Raw genomic sequence first — 22,136 nt, 5'->3', positions numbered from 1 at the left:
TCTTTTAGAAGCACAAGAAGCATTAGATTCATCTATTCTACATGACCTCCACCTATACCTGGAAAAGCAGATTATTTGAAAGCTTACTGATATGTGTCTTTCTGTTATTCACCTAGCTTGTTTAGCACTCATGTTTGCACAGCACTAAGAACTGTGCAAGGGGACAGTACCGAAGCACTCACTCGAAGACTGACTGTGGCTCACGAAGGCCACCAGAACAATGCACCCCTCCTGCAAGTGGCTCACATTAATTCCTTTTCCTCCAAATAATGCAGCGAACACAAGGACTTCTAAGAAGTTATGAATCTATACCCACAGAGATCAAACTTACTGCCTCTGTAGAGGGGTGGGTCCTACAGATATAAAGGATATTTTCATGCCCTTAAGCAGCGAAGGTACAGTTCAGTAATAGGCTAGAGGTGGGGAAAAGACTCTTGGAGACAAAAGTGAAACAATACTTTGGTAATAAGTTTACCAAATATAAATGAACACAGATGTTTGACAAAGGCTAGTATTGTAAAAACGCACAAATGAGAATTATTTATATAAACAGACATCAAATAAGTCATGGGAAAATTGCTATAATGAAAAGGAAGGTCTTTGTTTTGAAATAAGACCTCCCTGAGTTAAAGGTTTCATCTCTTATAATCCAGAAATGCCTTTACTCATCCATTGTTTTTGCAGAAATCCAACTGCTGAATATTAATTTCTCTGTAATAGCAGACTAAGTATGACCAGATTTCAACAGTGAAAGACCTAAAGGAATAATTAACGAACAATGGGTTCTTATATTACAAGGAAACAATTATCCACATTATCACTGGATTTGCAGAATTTTCTGACAAACCAGAGCTCTTTGCTTGAGCAGAGAGGCACAAAGTGAATGATAACATCAGTTTTCCCAGTTCTACAGTTACTGAATTTGGCTTTGCAGAGGCTTGGTGGGTTCTCTAACTCGTACAGGTAAGGGGCACCCACCAGAGAACAGATGGGTTACAGCATGCTTCAGCAACATTTTCTCTTGTCCCTTTCAGTTGCAGATATCAAGGAAGACACAACAGGAATGGAATCTGCACCTGCTAAAAAGTGCAGGCTGGAGCAGAGAAACTGAACCCTTACAGACCCAATGTATTCGTGTGCAGGTTTCTTACAAAGCCAGGTATTTTTCCCTTGAATAAATTCAAGTGTTTAAAGTAGGTTTCATCTGAGTAATATTCCAGCCACCACAAACACTGGAAGAAAGGCATTCTTTAAGCTACCTGAAAAAGCGTAGCAACATTTCAATTCTGCTTATCCATTCATTTTACAAAAACAACATATTGAAAACATCATTTAAAGAACTTCTATTATCTTTATTATATATTAGAATTAGGAAGTTAATGAAATAGAAATAAACCAAATGCTTCTTTCAGGCAGGGTGAAATAAATTACATACTGCTTCCAAAATAGTAGCCATTCAAGTCTGAGTCTTCAAAGCATCACTTTTCCTCTTAGAAAACAGAAGCACAGAATAGAAAATATTACCCCTATGAAATAAAAGTCCAGTGGAATGGGATGCTACAAGCAGTACCCTAACTTTATCATCTTTCACATTTTCTATGTTTAGCTAAGGTGCTTTGGCTGGCAATGTTTGCATACAAAAGCTATAGTAAAGAAGAGATCATTCAGGTTGATATGACCTTGGACTTCCAAGCACTATAGAATACAGTCAGACTCCTCCAGGAAAATAAATCTCAGTATTACAGATCTCACATTTGTAACACTGACAAGACTTCAGGTACTCAAAAGCACCACTCTATGTTTTGTGCCAGTTTCAGCTTCCTTAAGATTTCAGGGAAGACCCAAAAGGTATGGAGAGCAATATCACAATCTCAAATATTTTAGCTATATTTCTAATCATGAGAGATTCTGTTTATCCTGTTAGCTACCCGTTCAAGCACCACTTAATGAATGGGTACTAACAAAGCACATCCATTAACCAGAATATTTGTATGCCTGCCCTAATTAAGCTACAATCTCTGGGATTCACAAGTAGCAGACAATGGAAATACCACAAAAGATACCCCTGTATAGGACTGGTAGCCTGCATCCTCATTTAACACCTTGTTTTTTCAGGAAAGCAATGAATTAAAAGTTTAAATTGTACTGATTTCAGAAGAACATAAACCCATAAATTGTATTTGCTTACTTTGAAATGGGCCATTAACTCTCAGTAATGTTCCTGTTAACTCATTTCACTAACTTGAGCTGAGGCAGGATATCCTCAAAGTATACTATTTCATCCATTCTTGAGATTTTCTGTTCAATTTACAGATGCTTTCTTCTTTGAATTGACACTAAGCTCTCTTTGCTAAAAGCATACTAGAGAATAGAAGAAAAGAAATCCTGAAATGGCTACTTACACAGCTGAGAAAGTTGCAGAATCTTTTGTAAAATAGCCCCCAAACAGCTATGCCTAGAAAAAGTCATAACTTTAATGCTGACTCAACTGACTTACAGTGCTGAAAAATTCCACTGTACTACTTACTCCAATAGTGAAGATATATTTTTAATAGATAAGCAAGAAGAAGGCAGCATTTGGGTTATGGCTTCTTCCAGACTGGCAACAAGAAGGCTGGGAGGTTGATTTAGCTAGTACATCAAGAAAACAGTCACTTACTCCTTTCTTCACCTTGACTTTTCACAAAACCAATTTTCATGTTATTTCTCCTGAAATAAAACCACCTTAGAGACATCACACCCATAATCTTTCAGAAGGTTATGTGCAGTCTTTCTGTCTTTATGCTTATATGCGGATAACTATCTCAAGTTTAAATCTAAATTGTACATTGTACTTTTCAAGATGCATCCAGGTGTTTGCTGTAGGAAACACAACTACCTCTTCTGAAACCCTGAGCACCTTCAATGCAGAGTAACTGGCTGTAGCCATATCTAGATGTCTGAGGATTCAAAAAGAGCTTCAGATAAGAAGCCTGGCAATTACATGGCAATTAGTACTAAGTAGCCTATTATTTTTTGAACTTCGTATTACCATAAATCTCAGTGTCAATATTGGTTCTGAACTACAGACACACAAATATAAAATACTAGAAAATATGTAAAGTATAAACAGAACTACAATTTCAATCAAAAGCCTGCATTTACCTCCGAAAATAGGTCTCAGCTTAAAGCACTGCTGAAACTACACATAACTTATTGTTTCTCTATTTCACTATCTGGAACATTTTCAACAGCAGTCTGTATTGTTCCCTGCAAAGCTGACCTTCATAATCCTATGCCAGTACTTGACAGAAAAATTAAAGTAGGAGGACCTCATGAGGTAGAAAATAGGTATTGCTTCCAATTAAAACAAATAGCTTCTGTGTAAGTCTACCTTGCCAGTAAGAGCAGATGTGTGAATTGAAACACCTTATGCGAAGTACCCGATGTCCAAATTGTTTGCATTTTCAAGAGTAAGAACTTTCTACTAGCTTTGGTTTAGACTGATGGACTGAACGCTCATTAGCAAATGGAAACATGAGGTGCACTACTGTAACATATTTCTAGTTAAATTTTATCCAAAAAATAATCTACCTTTTTTCATTGTTGTTTCACAGTGTAGAGGGCAGAAAGAACTTATTTCTCACAAAACACTTAATACCATTTATTTTTCCTGGTAAACACCAGGTAGCATTGTCAGGCATATCTATTATTTCATACCTAAATTTCTCGTTGACATATAAAATAGCAAAAGTTAAGATTGTAGATTAGGCATACTGTCACCTAAGAACAGCAAAGTCACTTAAAGAACACTTAAGATGAGAAAGGTACTACACTGATATCCAACTAACCTGATCCAGTTTATCCAGTTTATCTTATGGTTCCTATGGTTCCTAACTCAGTTCAATAAAAAAGTATCATTGCTTCAAAAACTTTAGGATATATAGTCTCCAGGTCTAATCAACAGCTTTGTAGTAGCAAAATAAACACTTTGAGTTGAAATCCGTGTTAAGGTACAGTCTATACAAACATCAAGAGAGCAAGAAGTCCTCCCTCCTTCTTGCCAAGACAGAGAAAAAGAGATTTTATTTTAAAGAAACTCAACATACTTGCTTGACTGTTTGTAGCTCCTCTGTTAACTGTTTCTGTAAATTCACAGATTCAGACAATTCTACCTGTAAAATAAATAAATAAATAACTAGTTATGCAAGAGAGAGTTTGTATTACTAACTTGCTTACAACTGCTATGTTTCTAGGTCATGCCACACTCCACTAATAATGTTGAATAAACATAAACACACTTATCTGAAAAGTTCTGGTGGAAATAATAAATAATCAAAAAGATTTTACTATACCTGGGACAAAATCAATTTTTAATCTGTAAAAGCTATTTTTTTCAGAGAGTTCATCGATATTATGCTGTTTAGGTTTCTTAAGCATGCTAGCATTATACACTGAACACTTCTGCAATACAAATCAAACACACACTCTAAGTCTCTTGTTACCTAGCCACCTGGTAAATGTGCAGAAAAAAGACTTCTCTGTGACTTTAAAAGATTGCTGCACAACCTAACATTCACATCAGGAATGTTCAACAGTGTTCAATATTGTTTGTATGTTTGACCATACTTTCCCTCACCAACTTCCACCAGAAGCCTGTAGTAAGGCTACACTGCTGCAGGCTGCACCATATTCAGAAGGTTAAAAGTTCTAAAGATTCTTTTTTTATTTTTTATTTTAAAGTGGTTGTTCAATAGTTGTAAGCATTGGTTTAAAAACAGCTGTAACCCAAGTTTTAAGTAAAAATAAACATATTAAGTGCTTTTGGTTTTATGTCTTTTGTAGTGTATGTGAAAATCTGTAATAATTTTGCAAACAGATTAATTCACCCTCCAGTTAATTTCTTTCAGAAGCGTTAGCATATGCTCAGACACTCTGGTTACTAGGATCACACATTTCTAAATAAAATTGCTATGCAAATCAGTCACTTCTCCAAATTCACTTTGGTGAAATGCCTGTTTAATCTCATCTCCCTGCGAATCAGATTAAAAAGCATGTTAGTATTCAGTATAACAAATATAATTCATGTTTTCCAGAAATACATTGTGAGCATATGAACTTCAAACACAATTAGGCTGTTTGCTCTGCCTTTTTATTTATTCATCGAATATTGCACATAAAATTCAAAAGAAAAACAGTAAAGTACACAATATGTACACTCAAAAAATTAGTCTCTAAAATAAAACAAGTTGAAATTAAGCATTACCTTTAATTTGCTCATTTCTTTTAAAGCTTCATCCCTTTCTTTCTTAAGCTTTTCCACGTCATCCTCCAAAGAACCACAGGTTACAAACTGCATAATTAAATAGGCCTGGTTAGAATCTAGTGCTAGCCACATCTTCCATATCTTTTACATCCAATTTTAAAAGGTCTCACTAATAAAATGAGAAGATAATCTTAATTTTAAAATTATTCAAAGCTCTGGAAAACATTACTGAAAATACTAAGAGTTTTAAAGGGAATTCTGACCAACTTATCTTCCAAAGGATTAATTATTTTTCCCGTTAAAAAAGATTTCCAAAACCCGCCAAGAATACACATTAATCGTCCCTGTTTTCCTCAATGTTTTAAATAGTACATAATTTTATTCAAGTATTCCTATGTTACAAATAGATTATTTGGGCATTCATTCTTAAATGTTACCTCCAGAATAAAGCAATATTCCATCTAGGAGTAGTTCACATCAATGGGCCCCATAATTGTTTATTAGTCACACAGGTAGTAGCAATACATATTCCATTTAAGAAACCTTGGTAAATCACTGCTGTCCATACTTACGACTCACAACATAATTACATGAATTGCTTTCTGCAAAGTAGGTTGCTTTAAAAAGCTTCACAGAAACTAGGTTATCTTAAAGCACAGCAAGATACAGAGCTGTTCTAAAAACCTGCCCAAGCTTTGGAATAATCTCACGTATACTAAGCTCTCCAATAATCTCCTCACAACAATTAAACACTGTACAAACACATACTTTACCTGTGAATTTAATAAACCGGCAATATCATTGATCCCAAATGTTACAGGATTTTGGCCACCATCTGTTGCATTCAGTTGCATGGAGAACAGATTCCTTGAAACTTCAACGAAATCTAAAAAACAAGTTTAGCCTGCAGGTTCAGTTTAGTAGCAGCATCACTAGATGCAACACAACTGCTAATACCACAATGTAAGGCCTGCTCTTTATAAATGCGGTGTCTGTTCTCCCTAACCTTCCTAGAACATGTCTTTGGATGAAATGCTTCTTCAGTTGTGTAGGAGAAGGAAAACAAAAGGTGGTACGAAGTTCAACCTCAAAATACCTGGTTAGAGATGCTGTACATTTGGCAGGCCTGTGTGAAAAATTAAGAGAGACCTGCACATCTGTTTTACAACTGTCTTCTCAGTGGATTGGATCTTCTCAGAGGAGACAGTCTCTCTGCAGCAAAAAAGGGGCAATTTTGTGCTAGTTCATAGTTCATCTTTACATTTGCAAATAAGTCCTTTAAACCCCTGATAGAGAGACCTGGTAAAATTGATGCTGAGCAAGAAAGTTTTATATATAGACACTGCAGCATTTGTAATCAATATAGCTATTCATTTAGAACGTAAAAAAGAAAACGTACTGCTACGATATGAGAGAAAATTGGAAATTTAAAGATCGGTTGGTGTATACCACATAAAACCTGATGGAAGATCTAACATATCTAGTGATAAGATACTTGAAAATCCAGTGCCTTTTTAGATGGTTTAGTACAAGAAATTGTTTTTCTTAAACCAGTTCTTGATGCTGTTTTTCATAAACTTCGGGAAAATTGAAATTGCCATGTCTCACAGTTTAACACAAATATTCTTAAACTGTTAGTGTCACCTACCAAAATTGTCATAACCAACAGAAAAAAAACTCATTCCCATCAGAATTAGATTTAGCTAGAAAAAAGACTGTGATGGTCTCCATGCAAACGTCTCTTCACATGCAATAGCAGAAAGGTTCTTGCTTGTCACAAACCAAACGAGTTAAATGGTCAGTTGGGTTAGTTGCTTCAAGAAGTCACTTTAATCACCAATACTATCCCAAAGAGTTTTTGGAACAATTACAGTACCTATCCTAAAAAGTAGTACAGTATACATCCTAAAAAGTAGAGGCCTCCACATTTTAAGGGGTCTTGATTATCTGTACATACATATTGACTTGGACACAGAACACTTCAAGAACACTTCAAGAGTGTTATCTTCTACAATTATTTATGCCTAAACTGAAAGCCACTGTTAACAGAGGATCATCTGACTACTTCTCAAAACATAAAAATAAACAGCTCAGTTGTTTAAAATGCAAAACATTTTATTATTTTAATGAAATCTTTTCTTAAGGAGAAAGTACGTCTGTTGAAAAAACTCACGTTATTCAAATACTCTGCTTTCATGGCAAAAATTCAGAAATTTGTGAGCACAAACCCCAAAACTTTTTCACGGTTGCTCTTAATTAAATTTGTAATTACATTTACAATTACTTAGTTTCAGAATGCCAAGCTTATTTTTATAAACTAAAATAAGGTTTTTGCCCCAAAGTATTGTTTTATTTGCAGTAGCAACCCAATACTGACAGAAAATGTATTAACAGTTATTATCTATCATTTCTATATTCATACATTTCATTATTTTTCTGGGTAATTAACAAATGATTACCTCCGAAAGACACTGTTCCTTTAGAATCTTTCTGAAGTTGCTGCCTTAGGGTTTGCTGCTGTTCAACTGTGGGCTGAATCCCCAGATAATTCAATGCCTGGAAGGAAAAAAAACTTATTTTGGAGAAAAAAAAAAAAAAAAAGGCTATGGATAATGACTGCAGGGACATGGGGGAGTAATTAAAGAGCTGCACTTCAAAGAGCTTTTGTATCATAGTACACTCTCACTGACAACACTTTTATTCCAGAGACTCTTTGTGACTTTTCCTTCTAATTGAGAGATGTTCAGATATTATTTAACCTTGAATAATAATGAGTGTAATAAGAAAAACCCTTTGTCCTTAATAACTTCCTTAAAAATCCTGAGGGATGTTCAGATTCCCAAAAGAGTTAATCAGTAATTAGATTAACAAAAACAGTAATTTGCCCAATATATAAAATGAAATACTGGCCTACAACCTGAAACAACTACCCAAACAGGAAATTTCATATGTATTTTATACCTTAAAGTTTGAACCTTGAAATATTCTCCAGATGTTTTACATATATCATAAAGGGGGAGATAGGAAAACTTAAAGGATGTGAAGTGTTTACCCTCTCCAGCTTTTCTGCTTTGAGACGAATAGTAGAGTTCAAGAAAGTCTTCCTTCCTTGCAGCTCATAATTGTCATTCTGGCTGGGTGCAATGACTAGAAGAAAAAAAAAAATAAATGAAATAATGATTCTGTTGTAATGCTTCCTTTGAAAAATCTGTTATGTAGCTGTTCTTCAAATGGATGCCAGCTAAATACCCAGTTGGCACAATAAAAACTAATATTTAGATTGACTTTTTCTTTAAAAAAGGGCATAATGCTACTAAGAAAATACCAAAAAATAGGTATCAATAACAAACTTATTTGAAATTGTCCATCAAAAACTGACAAGTAGCAAATTAGCAGAGAGAAACCAGGAATAACTTCAAGAGATTCATCAAGCATATGGCTTATACTTGTGGTATTTTCTTTTCTCTCTGTAACTCTGGAAACAGAAGGGGAAACACACTTGTGAATTTCAAGAGAGACCTTCAAGACACACCCTTGGCATAATCAACAGTTCCTAAAAGCCTATCTAGCAATCTGGAAAATACTGTGAAAGAGAGGGAATGACCTGTTGCCAACTAAGGGCTGCATGGAATTACTTTAAACTGCATTCCAACAGGCTCCTCTGCATGTTTTCCTGGGGAAGAGCTCTTTTCCAAGGACTATCTACCATCCGTTAAGCTCTGTATCCAAAGTGTTCATCACCTTCTGTCTAATTCTTTAAATCAGAAACGCACTACTTTATGTAATTTTAACTAGTTGCATTAATTAATGCATTATAGTGAATTTATTTCATTTCCAGTATTTACAGGGGATTAGTTTGAGGAGAAGAAAAGAAGCTAGCAGTACTCAGCAGTCCCTGCGCAAGATTTCAAAAACATGCTCCTTTTTTTTTTTTTTCTTTGTTCTAATGGAAGTTGAAAAATGCAACCACAGCTTTGTCATGTTTCAAACACAAGAAACAGCAGCCTTTGGAAGCCCTTGAACACAGAAAGCTTTTTTATTCAATGCCTGTTTTTTTTTTTTTTTCCAGAATAAAATAAAATACTTGGTTTTATTCATTATTTATAAACTTAATTTAGATCTCAATTAATTATTTCCTTAATGGACTCTAGAGGTACTCAAAGCAAAAACACCATTTGAAAACTACAAGACCATGCAGATTGAGATCCTCTCAAAAGAAACAGAAGGAATCACACAGATATTTTTTTTTAATTTCACGGTATATCTGTTTCCAAGCTCAAAGTAATTTACATCCTCTTTATATGCCAAAAGCATAAATGAAAACATCTTGAAAATCTCTGACACTAACACCTCTCACATGCTATATTAAATTCTGAAGACATCGGGCTAGAACCTCAGATGAATTGGCATACTTTCTTTCAACTCAGAATGAAAAAGCTTTGTGTATGAGTTTCTGCAAGAACTTCTCAAAATTGTGCTGATTTTTTCTCTGAGCATTTAGAAATAATCTAAGAGCTACTTCAATTTTTCAAGGTTATCCTTGAAAAGGGGCAGCGTGAGGGAAGTGGCAGCTTTGGCTAAGGATGTGCTGTAACAAAAAAGAAAAGTGACATGAAACTTCAAACTGGAGCTGCAAGAATTTAATTTCTGCTTTCTACTCTATTAGCTATGTTATTCCAATAGACTAAGAAACTATGGCCTTCTTGGTCTCTTTAACAAAGAATGAAGCTCCTGCATATTGCATTATATTAATCAAGAGCCTTATATTCTGAATATATTCAGAAATAAGACTTTTTCTTGTGCCTTTGATTTAATCTCTGTGTTTTTAATCATCAGTGTGACAAAACTGTGTGGTCATTAAATGCCATCTGTATTCAATAATACGTCCTTTCCAGTTTCAAAAGTTCACATTCAGTCAGCTCACCCTTCAGGGAAGGAAGCAAACTGAGTAGGTTTGCAATATGGAGACTGTTTCATTTAGAATTAGGATATCTAATTAGGACCATAATAAGCCCAAGTACAATTTAAATAAAGTCACTGGAGCAATATCTAATATGAATCAGATTCTTTATGTTTGTACTTCATCTTATAAGTCTTCCTCTCAGACATGTAGGAGCACAGGTTATTCTTACTTAATGCTGCCCAAAGAAAAAGAATATAGCTCCAATCTTCATATAGAAATACAAAACAGGATCAGTTATATTATTGTTTTATTTGAGAATCTCACGGTTATGCCTGTATTTTCACTGTTTATAAATACAATGCATATTGGTTTCCCAGAGGAATTATAACCGTTAAATTCAGATTTGGTTCTGACCAAATTCTAGAACCTTTCTTTAGTTTTTCTTAGTGTTGTATTCATAAGATATATTCAAAGGGACTATTGTCTTAGTTTGAATGCCATGGCTCTCATATATAAATATACACATATGCATTTTATTTGTTAATAATTGAAAAAGTCTTAAAGAGGTCTGCATGTTGTTTCTATCCTTCCAAATCCTTGATTTAAAAAAAAAAAAAAGTGTAAGCAGTATATATCCACAGAGTTTCATCAAATCAAGAAAGCACAGTTTCTATGGTAACCTAATCTTGATCTATATGTGAGTCTTCATTATCTGGTTTCTACTGAGTCTATTATCATTACTGCTATATAGCAAATGTTGTGATCACTCATTTTTGTTTGGTTTCAGCTGTTTGTTGTTATATCTGACAGAAGTTACTGTACAATCCATTGATCTTATCCTTTATTTAGTACTACAAAAATGGTGCAATATTACTTTTTTTTAGAAGCCTATAGAGTCTGTACTATTTTCTGTTAAGACAATTATTGAAGAACAAAAGTGTGACAGGGAATTAAATCAGCATTTACCAGGAACTGACACATCAGTAGGACTGCTCTCTGCAGAAGTAATTGGAGATTGCTCTTCCATTTTGACTCCAGTTTCCATCTATGAAAGAAAATCAGAAGTCATGAAATACCATTTTCTGAAGTAGGTCACAAGCCAGACTTGAAATACACATTAAACTAAAAGAGAGGGAAAGGAAGGAAGTCTAGGGGGAAAAATAGGGCTGGACACATCCAAACAACCCTAGCAGAAAATGCAAGGCATGGGGGTGGGGACGGTGAGAAGGTATGCCACTCAAAACTTAGATCGGGGCCTTATCAAAAGCTTAGATGGGGTTGAATAACTTGACAGATGAAGACAGCATGGCCCCTAGGCAGCCTGCTTCAATGTTTATAGCTCTGACAGGAAATGAAAGTGGGCAAGAATTTTGGGTAGGAACATAAAAAGAATTAAGAATCCCGTTTTGACTCTGTTTGACAAGGAATATTTTATTTTATTCAACTTATTTCCTCAGTTTATATTAATGAGTAATAAGAATACTCACAGCATTAGGAGTGACTGTTGAAACAAGCTTCCCATCAGGAGACGCTAGAGGACTAAGGACTGCAGCTTGTTGTCCTCCATATGTTCCAGAAGATGTTAAGAGACTGGAAGGACGTGGCAGATTCTCTGAATAACTGGGAATATTTTTTTGTCTTATAAAAGCTATCTCCCAAAAACTTTCAAACCTGAAATTAGAATTAAAAAACTTTTAGCATACTGTATACTGTTCTGTTTATAAGAGTATGTATAACAAGAACAGAAACTGTATTTTCCCAAACACTGTGCATGATTATTCCTTTCCATTTTTCTAAAAGGATGTTCTATTCTCTATTATTAGAAAAAGCAAGCAGTGCTTTAAAATATATATATACATATTTCAAAAAGGAATTAATGTATCATAATTTTAAAGTGCTAAAAGGTTTGAGTCTTTTTATATGGCACAGTATTTCAACTGTTTATTTCAAAAACATAAATATACCCTGTGTTTCCTCTAAGCATCCATGACAAGACTTTTCACATTAATGCAATAATTAATATTATATAGTAACCCATTTTGGAATTAGCAGTTTGGTAGTAACAGATACCTCATCTTTGCTCTGTTGATTATACTTTTTGCTTCTTCATAGGAGACGCCAATCATTGACTCTTTGTTTATGGATACTAGTTGATCTCCAGGCTGCAATCGTCCATCCTAACCCATAGCAAACAAAAAAAACAAAACCACAGATTTTGTGTTAACAACTAACACTGCAGGAGGAACTGTACAATCACAGCATGCACTCTGCATCTGTTAAGACATGAGACATCAAGAATGGCTACACATTTTGCCTAACAATTTTCCAGAAATAAACAGCAGATCAAATGATGGAAGAAGATAAAAAGACACAACTTACCATTGATTTTAACAACATAGGAAACGTAAGGACCCTAAAAGCAGCTTACACTGTTTAGCTCACATTGATACCAGACTTCTTATGCATCCTTCAATTAATAGTGGAAAACAACCACTTCATTCAGTAGAAATAATTGGTTGTATAGATTTTCATTTAATAAATACTAAAACTAAATTGTCTTAAGTATATCTATGAATGTAATTCAGTTTTCTCAAGGTAGGAACCTTCCCAAGATGGTAAAAAATTCCATTTCAATCAACTTGCATTCCCACATAGTTGGCTGGGCTGAATAAAAAACACGATTGAGGCCTCACGTAACATATCCTCTTTTTCTTTTCTTTTTAATGTATGTATAAAGTGAGAAACTAAAGGAGATGTTCTATTCTCTAAATTTACTGCAATCATTTAATCTGCATGACAGCAATCATTTTAAAAGCTTAATCAGACAGAATGGATCTCAGTGAAATTGTGTCAAGAAATCTGGACCCAGGGATATACTTCTGTTAAAAAAGAAGAAACCACAGAGAGTAATTTTTTCAGCAAGGAGTACCAACCCATCTGACTACAGGAAATTTCTTTGCTAATTAACTCAGCTGAGAGCAGAATTAATTTGTTTTTCAAGAAACAGACATTCTTGGCTATACACGGGACTTTTCAGGCACTTGCTATCCACGTTCATCTCAAAGAGAACAACAGATTCATCTATTAGGAATTCACCGTTCAAAAATACCTTAGAAATAATACTGTCAACTTTGTGCTTCTGTTGAATTATTCATTGCAAACTTTCTACCAAACACAGTAACATATCACATTTCTGCCTTAGAAACTGTAAGACAAGACTTTAAATATGCTTGGGTAGATTTTTTACTAATATAAAGCTTTTTTTTTTTTTTTTTTTTTTTTTAACTCATTCTAAAGAAGCCTTAACAATTTAACTGAAAATGATTGTTGTTCACCTACACATTATACATTGTCCATACCTATGGTAACAGTGTAATGACATTTGTGTAATGTAATACACACAAAACTATACATAATATGTCCGTGTTCTTCAGTTTTTAAGAAATATTTCATAGAAGTAATCTGACCATATGAAACAAACTATGTACAGAGGAAGATTCGTAGGAAGTAAGCGAAATGTCTTTTTAAGACCGGTATAATTTTACATATTTGATCGACACATACATCAAATTTTAGTTATGTTATTTCAGCCTATGATAGCACTTTACTACATTTTCCATCACATAGAAAAGCTCTAGTCTAGAACCTCTCTTGCATAAAGCCTGCTGTAAAATATCAATTTCAATGCTGCCCTCTTGTGGCAGAGATTTAAAAACCTCATAATATTTAGGTTTCTCAAACACCTAACCAAGCTGGGGAAATTAATATTGCTAAATGTACTTCATACTAATGGCTTGGTCTCACTCAATCAATTATAAGCATGAGAGACTGTAAATTATATATATTTACAGTTTGAAACATTTTAAAAAGCTATAACAAAACAGCAGAAAACAGAAGAATTATTACCATTTATTCATTAAAAAGTCTGGCAGAAAAGTTACGTTTTTTCTGTCAATCTCTGCCTTTTGGGATTAATCTTAATCTACAAATATTCAGTTACAAACAGTTTAAGACTGTTTTTGGGGCAAAACTCTTTGGCTGTGAAATTAAGTTGTACACTCTTCGTTTGGCAGATGGCAAACATTGGTTTATCCACACATCAGAATAACCATAATAACATAGGATGAAAAGAAGACACTTGGATAAACAGTTCTGTGTACTTGAACCAGACAGCTGTTATTTATTCATTTTTTTACAAATCTACAAGACCTCCTGTTTTACATACTGCAGTTGTCATAAATGAAAATAGTAATCAGTAATGATTCATATGTTTTATTAGTCTGCTCTATCATTTTTTTTTAATTATTATTCGTATTTCCCTATACAATACTTTTCAGCTGCAAGGATTCAGCTAAACCAAATACAAAGGAAAAGTGATTTTTTGAATGTCCAAGTGACAAAAGCTATGTAGATGTAGTGACATTGTTTAGTGGTATGGTTTAATGGTGGATTTAGCAGTGGTAGGTTAAAGGTTGGACAAGATGATCTTAGAGGTCTTTTCCAACCTAAATGATTCTATGATCTATGAAAAATAAGATGCAAAACTGTGTGTCTGTCCCATCCTTGATGATTAGTTTGTATCACGTAACCTCTTAAAAATTGCTTTCTTACTTTCTGCTTTGGAAATTGGGAAAATAAGATCCTCATGTACCTTACACAAACTCATGAATAATTTTCATTACCATGTAACCATGCTGTGGTGTAATAAGGTAATTCTGTCTACAGAGAAAGCAAGGAGAAACACAAAAGAAACACAAATGAAATCAGTATCTATGATACAAATGTATGGATATAATACTAAAGTATGTATAAAACGAAGGCAAAAGTACAGGGGACTGAACAGTGTGGCAAGGAGACGTTTTTATCTACCTTATGACAGTCACCACCAGGAATAATTTCTTGAACGTATACCAAAGGCCCTTCATTTCTGTCAATTCCTCCAACAATATTCAAACCTAGGCTTGTTCCCTTGCAAACAGAGATAATCTGAAATGCACTATCCCTAGGAAGAGAAAGAAGAAAGGAAAAGTAGAGTTACTTCACAATTTAGACACTCACTAGAGACCCACAAGTGATAGTGTCTATCTTGTTGATGTCACTAATATGTACCACAGTAACCAACACATAAAATGGACACAATCTTAATGTTCAAGCACTATCCTGCCTGCTCTATTACAAAAGCAGCAACTTCAGGTGTTACTTCAGGCAATTACAAGAGGAAACAATGTATTATTTTGCAAGACTAAACTTCTCTACTATATCCCAAGGGATGACCTACCTACAATGTAAACCAGAAGCATTAATTTGTTATGAGATACTGAGATCAACAGTCAACCTGATTGATCTACCACATAAACAATGAATAAATGAGATAAAATGAGAAAAATAACTTGCAAAACCCCAAACTTCGTAACATCAATGGTATTATATTACAGGATTTAAAAAACGATAATTTTGAACACTTCAGTGCTCAACCCAAAATCTTCCTCAGTTGCCAAATACATTTTCTACATCTCACACAAGAGAGTTACAATTAGCTTTGGGAATTACTTTGGAAGCTTTGGTGATGGCGCAGGGACAGAATTATTTCTGCTAATGGTGGTAATAATATCCTTTGGATGCAATTGAGGACTCTGTGACCTTGAGGATGCCCCAGATGAAAGGCTGTCTACAGGTTTTCCTTTAAGAATAGAAAGGACGGGGGGAAAAAAAAAAAGATGTAAAACACACATTTGGGAAAAAGCACAAAGTTTCAAATCATGGGCCTATTTTCATGTTAGAAAGCAGAAAACTATAAGCAATCAGACAACCAAAAGAAAGTTTAAGTCTATGCAGTTAAGAATTGAGCCAGGGGTTCCAGGAATAATTTTTAAATTATAGCAAGGGATGATTTTTTTTAAAACTGGGTGAAAAAAAATCACAACTGTCTTTCCTAAAGAGTAATTGACCATGCTGTATAAAGACATTCTCACTAGACAACAATTCCAGGAGCATTAGAATTTATGGTATTCTAGTTCAATTTTTTATTATTACTTTGTAATCTCATGGTATCTTTCATCTACAAATACCAAACACAGTTCACACTACTCATTAATTAAAATTGCTGAAAGTAGATGGCAGAACATTTGTTTTAGAGATGGGGAAACCTACACGCAAACAAGTCAAGTTAAATGTTTAGACTACAAAGTAAATGTTAAAAGTCTTAAGTAAACACGTGCTTAGCCTGACATTCTCTTGCTCCAGTACACCCTTTCCCCAAGTAGAGTTTTCAGTGCAGGAGTCTAGTCCACAGAAGCATGAAGATTGTCCTACAAGAGATTATGTCAGGATGGGAAGAAATCTCTCACCAGCTAATAGCTGTGTTGGAGAACTTCTTGCAGAGTTGGTGTCACTGTGAGAGCCATACTTATCCATCAGGTCAAGAAACTCTTTCCTGGGGAAATAAAAAGTTCCTCTTTGTCAGGACTTGGCATTAGTTCTAACTGCACCCTTTGAAATCTGCTAGTGTCTCTGCTGAACAGTTACAATTCCTCAGAAAGTAAAGTTCACCCTCAACTGAAAGAGGAAAGCCCTGTCAGATACAAAAGCATTCAGAAAGAAGCAAGAGAAAGGTAATAAAATCCAGAAGAATAAAGATGGAATAGCAACAGACTATTGGTAGAAAAGCTTAATTATTACCTCTCTTTACCCTGGATTTCAAAACTTTCTAAACTTGTAGTTCAAGTCAGCTACAGATAGTAAGACAAGTGGTATTACTTGGGTCCAAAACAAATTATTTACATTAGATGGAATCAGATAATATACCCATAGCATATTGGTATCTTTAAAGAATGCTTTTATTTCAATTAGTTTGAATGAGAACCCAGAAGAGAACGGCCATCAAGGTTGTGGCATTAGCCCTAGTCAAAAAGAGTACAGAAAGAAATATTCATTAGTTATACAAGAAGTAAAACAGATACAAATTCTTAACTTCCACTTAGCTTTCTCAGAAGTATGTGGTCCATTTCATCAGAGGTAGATATCATTATATATTAAATATTTTATGTGCTTGGGCTTTGCTTATCTTTTTCACGATTAAATCTTTTAAAAAGCTCCAACTGATAAAATAAAGGGCAAATTCTTCAGCTGTGCATGAATATTTGAGCTATCAATTCTCATTCACAGTAATGTCTTGTTCTACAGTACTAGTTTACTGGATTGTGAGTAACACCAGTCACAATCCAACAGGAAGACATGTGCGAAAAAATGTTATCCATCTGAAATACAAATTTGCTTACTACCTATAATTTTCTTATACATGCCTTGAAAAATCTACCACAATATATACAGATGAAGATAGACCATAATCAAGTGCTTTTGCTGTACTAAAGCACAAAGCTATGCTCACTTTACGAAAAGAGAAGTTGTAAGTAGTTGTTCTTTCAACCTCATGGTGAATGGTGAAAAGAAAGTTCTGATTCATCTTTCTGTGTAAAGCTTTAGAACTTATCTTTTTCTTTCCTACACAAAAATATAAATTCAGACTTGATCCACAGGATTTAGGCAGGCACATTCTCTGTTGCCTGTTATCTTCACTCCAAAGGCAGTCTTGCTTTCTTTGCTATCCTGTCTTGCTTTTTGCTATACTTTGTGCAGTAGGAAAGCAAGTGAAGCCACAGTAACAAGCTGATCTCCCTTCTTTTCTTCTGGGAAGAGCTACTTTGAAACATGAACTGTGATAATTTTTGTGTTGTTTTTAACCAGAGCAGTTTATCCTAATTGGAAATGATTAAGAAGTAAACCTTATTCTGACCCTGCTTTTTAAACTTTTTGATTTGTTTTATATACATATATATATGTATATATAAATCTATTGTATCTCATTACAACAGATTTCATTAGAAATACTGCCAATTCATTCAAGTATTTTGGTAAAATTCAATGCTACACTGCAAGTTTTCCCTTTCATTCATTCATTCATTCCAGTTTTGAGATGGAACAAGAAAATTCAACTACTGAGCTCAAGCTAGAGGCTCTTAACAAGTAATCTAAATTTGATTAATAATTATATTTCCTTTAAGACCAATACGTATTTGAAGCTTTTAAATGAATCAAATCAGATAAAGGCACTTATCAATTAACCAATAAAGTTATAGTTTGCTCTCATTTTTGACAGAAAGAAAAAAGGTCAGTTGCACTGTTGAAAATAACAAAAATAGAAGTTCTTTGCAGAAATAATAAATGGCAAAAAAGCAGCAGAGATGAAGATTCTGTATTACATGTGCTAAAAAAGCAACAAGTAATAATAATCTTAATAATCTAATATTAAATGCAGCCTAATATAAAAAAATATATTTTTTAATAATCTGAGCTATGACTATCTCAGTAATAAAAGATTTAAAAATAAATTAAAATCTAGAATGGTATAAGCCAGCAGCATCATCAAATTAATATTATAGAATTAGACAGAGAGGACATGAATTAACTGATTGCAATAGATGTAATTCCCACGTAATTCCAATGACCACAGAGGATTATTGAAGTCTGTCGGATGTATTATTAAAAAAAAAAAAAAAGAGAGAGACAGAGAAAAATTATTGAACTAATGTCAAATCCAGGGAACACACCCAAACACAGTTCAGTGTAAATCAAATCTTTTATCACAGTCACAAAAAATTACTTCAGAGTTGTCTGAGCAAGGGTCTGTATGGAGTGGTACATTCTGTGCAGGGCACTGGGCATACCACCAGAATGGTAGCAGGACTGATGGATTTTAATTATTCAAGGAGTTTAGAGGAACTAGGTCAGTATGCTTTAGATAAAAGCAGATTAAGAGTGGACCTCATGTATCTAGGCAGCCTGAAAAAAGGAGAGATCAGAGGCTACAGCACAGAGGCATTTAAATTTGTTAAATACAAAAATAAGGAGGTAGAAATGGAACCCTTATGTCAGACAAAAACTAAAGGAATTTGGAGAAAATTCCTTTATGGAGAGACTACTCTAAGTGGAACACACTAGCAGTGGCAAATAGCAGCAGCTACTCTCACCATGATTATCAAATATAGTTGTGTAACAGCAATTTGCTGCAGAGATTTAAGTCAAAAGGGGATACAAGCCTAGATCCTAATATTTCCGATGATTCTATGCCAATATTGGTTTATATGCTTAACTTTAGACAATAAGATTAAAGTGATATTTAGCAGATATGTCCTTATAATGGAGGTATTTTGGGCTACCTGCTGCAGCGAACAGTTTAACCTACTTATCCAAACTAATTCAGAGCTCATTAGAGACTGAAAAGCAAACTACAGAGGTGAAACAACCAAATTTGCCTTTTCAGAAGGCAAGACCAGCTTAAATGACAGTTTTTTAGGAATGTAGGTCTAATGCATTTCCTCATTTTTTATTATTTTCACATGTGAGGTGTGTTAATAAATACTGTAATCATAGCAAATAAATCTAAGGGTATTAGCTGGGAACATAACATTTCAATCCCCTTCACTGAACTGAAATTGGCCAGAGCTTACCACTTTAATTGATGTGAGCAGTCTCATTAAAACGAGTATTCCATTCCTCACTGCCCAGGACACTAACAAAATGAATTGTTATCAAATATAACATTCAAAAACTGTGACATCTCCTGCAATTTTGTGACTAATCCTAATCTGAAAAAAAAAATATATATACATACGTATGCCTTCTCAGACTTAGCTACTGCATTAGATTTTGTCAGATTTGAGGTTAACGCAACACTTTATTTTTCTCTTACTTTGCTTCTTCATCTCTGGCAACTAGCAGAGACATGTGATTAGATGCTGAAGCTGTTCGCAAGATGTCAACGGCCCTAGAAGGAGGGGAAAAAATAATAAAGTAAATATACCAGGGTTCTTTTAAGAAGTACACAGTAGGTAATGTTAAAATGATGGGAAAATGAACAAATTCTTAATGTAGTTAATAATCTTGACTGCCAGATACAGAGAAAAAAAGTTTGTCAGCAGAATAACCCAAATTAAACACTGGAGAACTGAGCAAAAAACAGACTGTGGTGAGTCTGTGCCTGACGACGGGAATAAACTGAGATTGTTCTTTCTTTCCCTTCCCTTTTGTCCCCATCTCTTCTTGGTCCATCCTACTGGACCATGGACCTCCTTCAGGATTTACAGCCTACACCAGATAAAGAATACTGCTCAGATGTCTTCCGTAGCTCACGATTTCACTCACAAACATGTACTGTAATTTTGCATTGAATTTTTATTCCACATCTTACTCAAAAACTAGGCTTCACATTGATCTCTGGTGATCCAGCTACAGGAACCATAAAACATACTCTACATTTTTTCCTAAGCAATGCCTCCTTAATCGTCCCATTACAATGATACTTGTTAGCTGCACCATTTATTCTCACCAGTATTCAACCAACATGTTAATATAAAATATCATAACAGCTTAATATGCTTTAAAGGTATTTTCACACACATTCAATAATCTGCATCATTACAAAACTATCTTATTTTGCCATTACAAAAGCATTTAAACTCATTTCACTTTTCTATGATAGTTTTGCATAATTAGTTTTATAGGATAAATTCATTGCCAGTTCAACTCCTGTGACCTTAGTGGAGTTGTGCTCATTAATCAGTGGTCGATATGGCCACAAATAAATAAATACATACATTTCAAGCTCTAATGCACATCTAGTCAACAGTACAAACATACCTTTCATTGGTTACTCCAATTAAGTTTTCTCCATTGACATCCAAAATGAGGTCTCCCGTGAGCAAACGGCCTTGTAATGAAATCAACAGGAAAGCAGTGAACGTATTATATCATGGTAATAAAACAGTTTTTGTTTTCTTTCAATTTTATGTGATCTAATGCATAAACAACCTTATGACATTCAGCAGCTTAGCTTCTGATCCTGATTTATCTATGCCACTGTGGTAAGACTAATAACAATCAGTCAGTGTTACTAATCACAGAACAGCTAAAGAAAATAAATGTTATTTGTATTAGAGCACAAATATTTGCAGCACTGGAATTCATAGTTTTGGAAGGAACTTTTGGCTGAATGTTGCTGATAACATGCATGTAAGCTGCCATGTATGAATACATTTATGTTTTATATTTGATAAAGACATCTCTAAAATATATTTTTAGAACTATTTTTACTTTTAACCTTTTGCAAGTCTCAAGTGTAGGAACTGTCACTTTTGAAGTAATTATTTTAAATGATCAATCTGCGCAAGAGAAGATGGCATCTCAAAAGAACTTTTTATTTACAACAGGTTTGCAAAAATACATTTTAAATTACTTACTATCTACAGCAGCAACACCTCCAGGTAGAATTCTCTTTATGAAAATCCCATAATCTTCTGCAGTTTGTGCCCGGTAACCTCCAATAATTTTAACTCCTAAACAACAAACAAAAGAAACAGGCGAGAAATTTTTATTCCATCTACTGCCCTAAATGGATTTACAGTCAAATCCATAAAATTTGGATAAATAAAACTTCTACTGATGTCAGTGTGAACTGGAAAAGCTCACCAAGTGCTTTTAGGTCTGGTTTACTCTGAATCAACAGAATGTGCAATCTAATTACCTAATCCATTCTGACAATCAGAAAAAGAAATGCGGTGAACAGCTCGATTGATTCCATGAGGGCCCATAATTGTCCTACGAAATAAAATAAAAATCATTAAATCTCTAATGCCATATATGCATATAAAGCTATGTTAATACAGAAGAAATTACAGTGACCATGTTTTTACCTCTAATACAAACCAAAACTAGTCTTCTTGACTGTCAACTTTACATTATTTGATACTTTTGTGCCACCCCTCCATCCAATGAAAACTCAATCTGTTCATCATAAATATGAGATAAGGGTAAAATAAAGTATGCTTAGTTTATTTCCATTCTCCCCAAAGTTTATTTCCATTCTCCCCAAAGAACTTCAGGCAGAATTCTGAATCCCACTTATAGTGAAAGGATTTTGATTAAATAGAAGCA

General features: G+C 34.3%; 1 protein-coding gene and 1 long non-coding RNA gene across 8 annotated transcripts in view; one reads left to right on the top strand and one right to left on the bottom strand.

The window, feature by feature from the left end:
• Positions 1 to 1,857, top strand: part of LOC110352057 (uncharacterized) — a 61,898-nt gene extending 60,041 nt beyond the window's left edge. For all 3 annotated transcript variants that reach the window (XR_011804113.1, XR_011804112.1, XR_011804111.1), the window contains one exon: positions 1,035 to 1,857. This is a non-coding gene — a long non-coding RNA (uncharacterized lncRNA). The remainder of the gene's footprint in view (positions 1 to 1,034) is intronic.
• STXBP4 (syntaxin binding protein 4) overlaps positions 1 to 22,136 on the bottom strand; it is a 73,201-nt gene that overhangs the window by 42,689 nt on the left and 8,376 nt on the right. For all 5 annotated transcript variants that reach the window (XM_038165262.2, XM_038165263.2, XM_038165264.2 and 2 more), the window contains 15 exons: positions 21,727 to 21,800; positions 21,443 to 21,538; positions 20,844 to 20,913; positions 19,897 to 19,971; positions 16,496 to 16,581; positions 15,699 to 15,828; positions 15,018 to 15,150; positions 12,219 to 12,325; positions 11,636 to 11,819; positions 11,115 to 11,193; positions 8,298 to 8,392; positions 7,705 to 7,801; positions 6,019 to 6,131; positions 5,246 to 5,332; positions 4,089 to 4,154 (listed from right to left, as the gene is read on the bottom strand). In XM_038165262.2, coding sequence (XP_038021190.1) covers positions 4,089 to 4,154; positions 5,246 to 5,332; positions 6,019 to 6,131; positions 7,705 to 7,801; positions 8,298 to 8,392; positions 11,115 to 11,193; positions 11,636 to 11,819; positions 12,219 to 12,325; positions 15,018 to 15,150; positions 15,699 to 15,828; positions 16,496 to 16,581; positions 19,897 to 19,971; positions 20,844 to 20,913; positions 21,443 to 21,538; positions 21,727 to 21,800 — 1,492 coding nt within the window. The remainder of the gene's footprint in view (positions 1 to 4,088; positions 4,155 to 5,245; positions 5,333 to 6,018; positions 6,132 to 7,704; positions 7,802 to 8,297; positions 8,393 to 11,114; positions 11,194 to 11,635; positions 11,820 to 12,218; positions 12,326 to 15,017; positions 15,151 to 15,698; positions 15,829 to 16,495; positions 16,582 to 19,896; positions 19,972 to 20,843; positions 20,914 to 21,442; positions 21,539 to 21,726; positions 21,801 to 22,136) is intronic.

This window comes from Anas platyrhynchos, chromosome 19 (assembly GCF_047663525.1).
Source record: "Anas platyrhynchos isolate ZD024472 breed Pekin duck chromosome 19, IASCAAS_PekinDuck_T2T, whole genome shotgun sequence".
NCBI lineage: Eukaryota > Metazoa > Chordata > Aves > Anseriformes > Anatidae > Anas > Anas platyrhynchos.
This window is presented reverse-complemented; position numbering and strand designations above follow the sequence as displayed.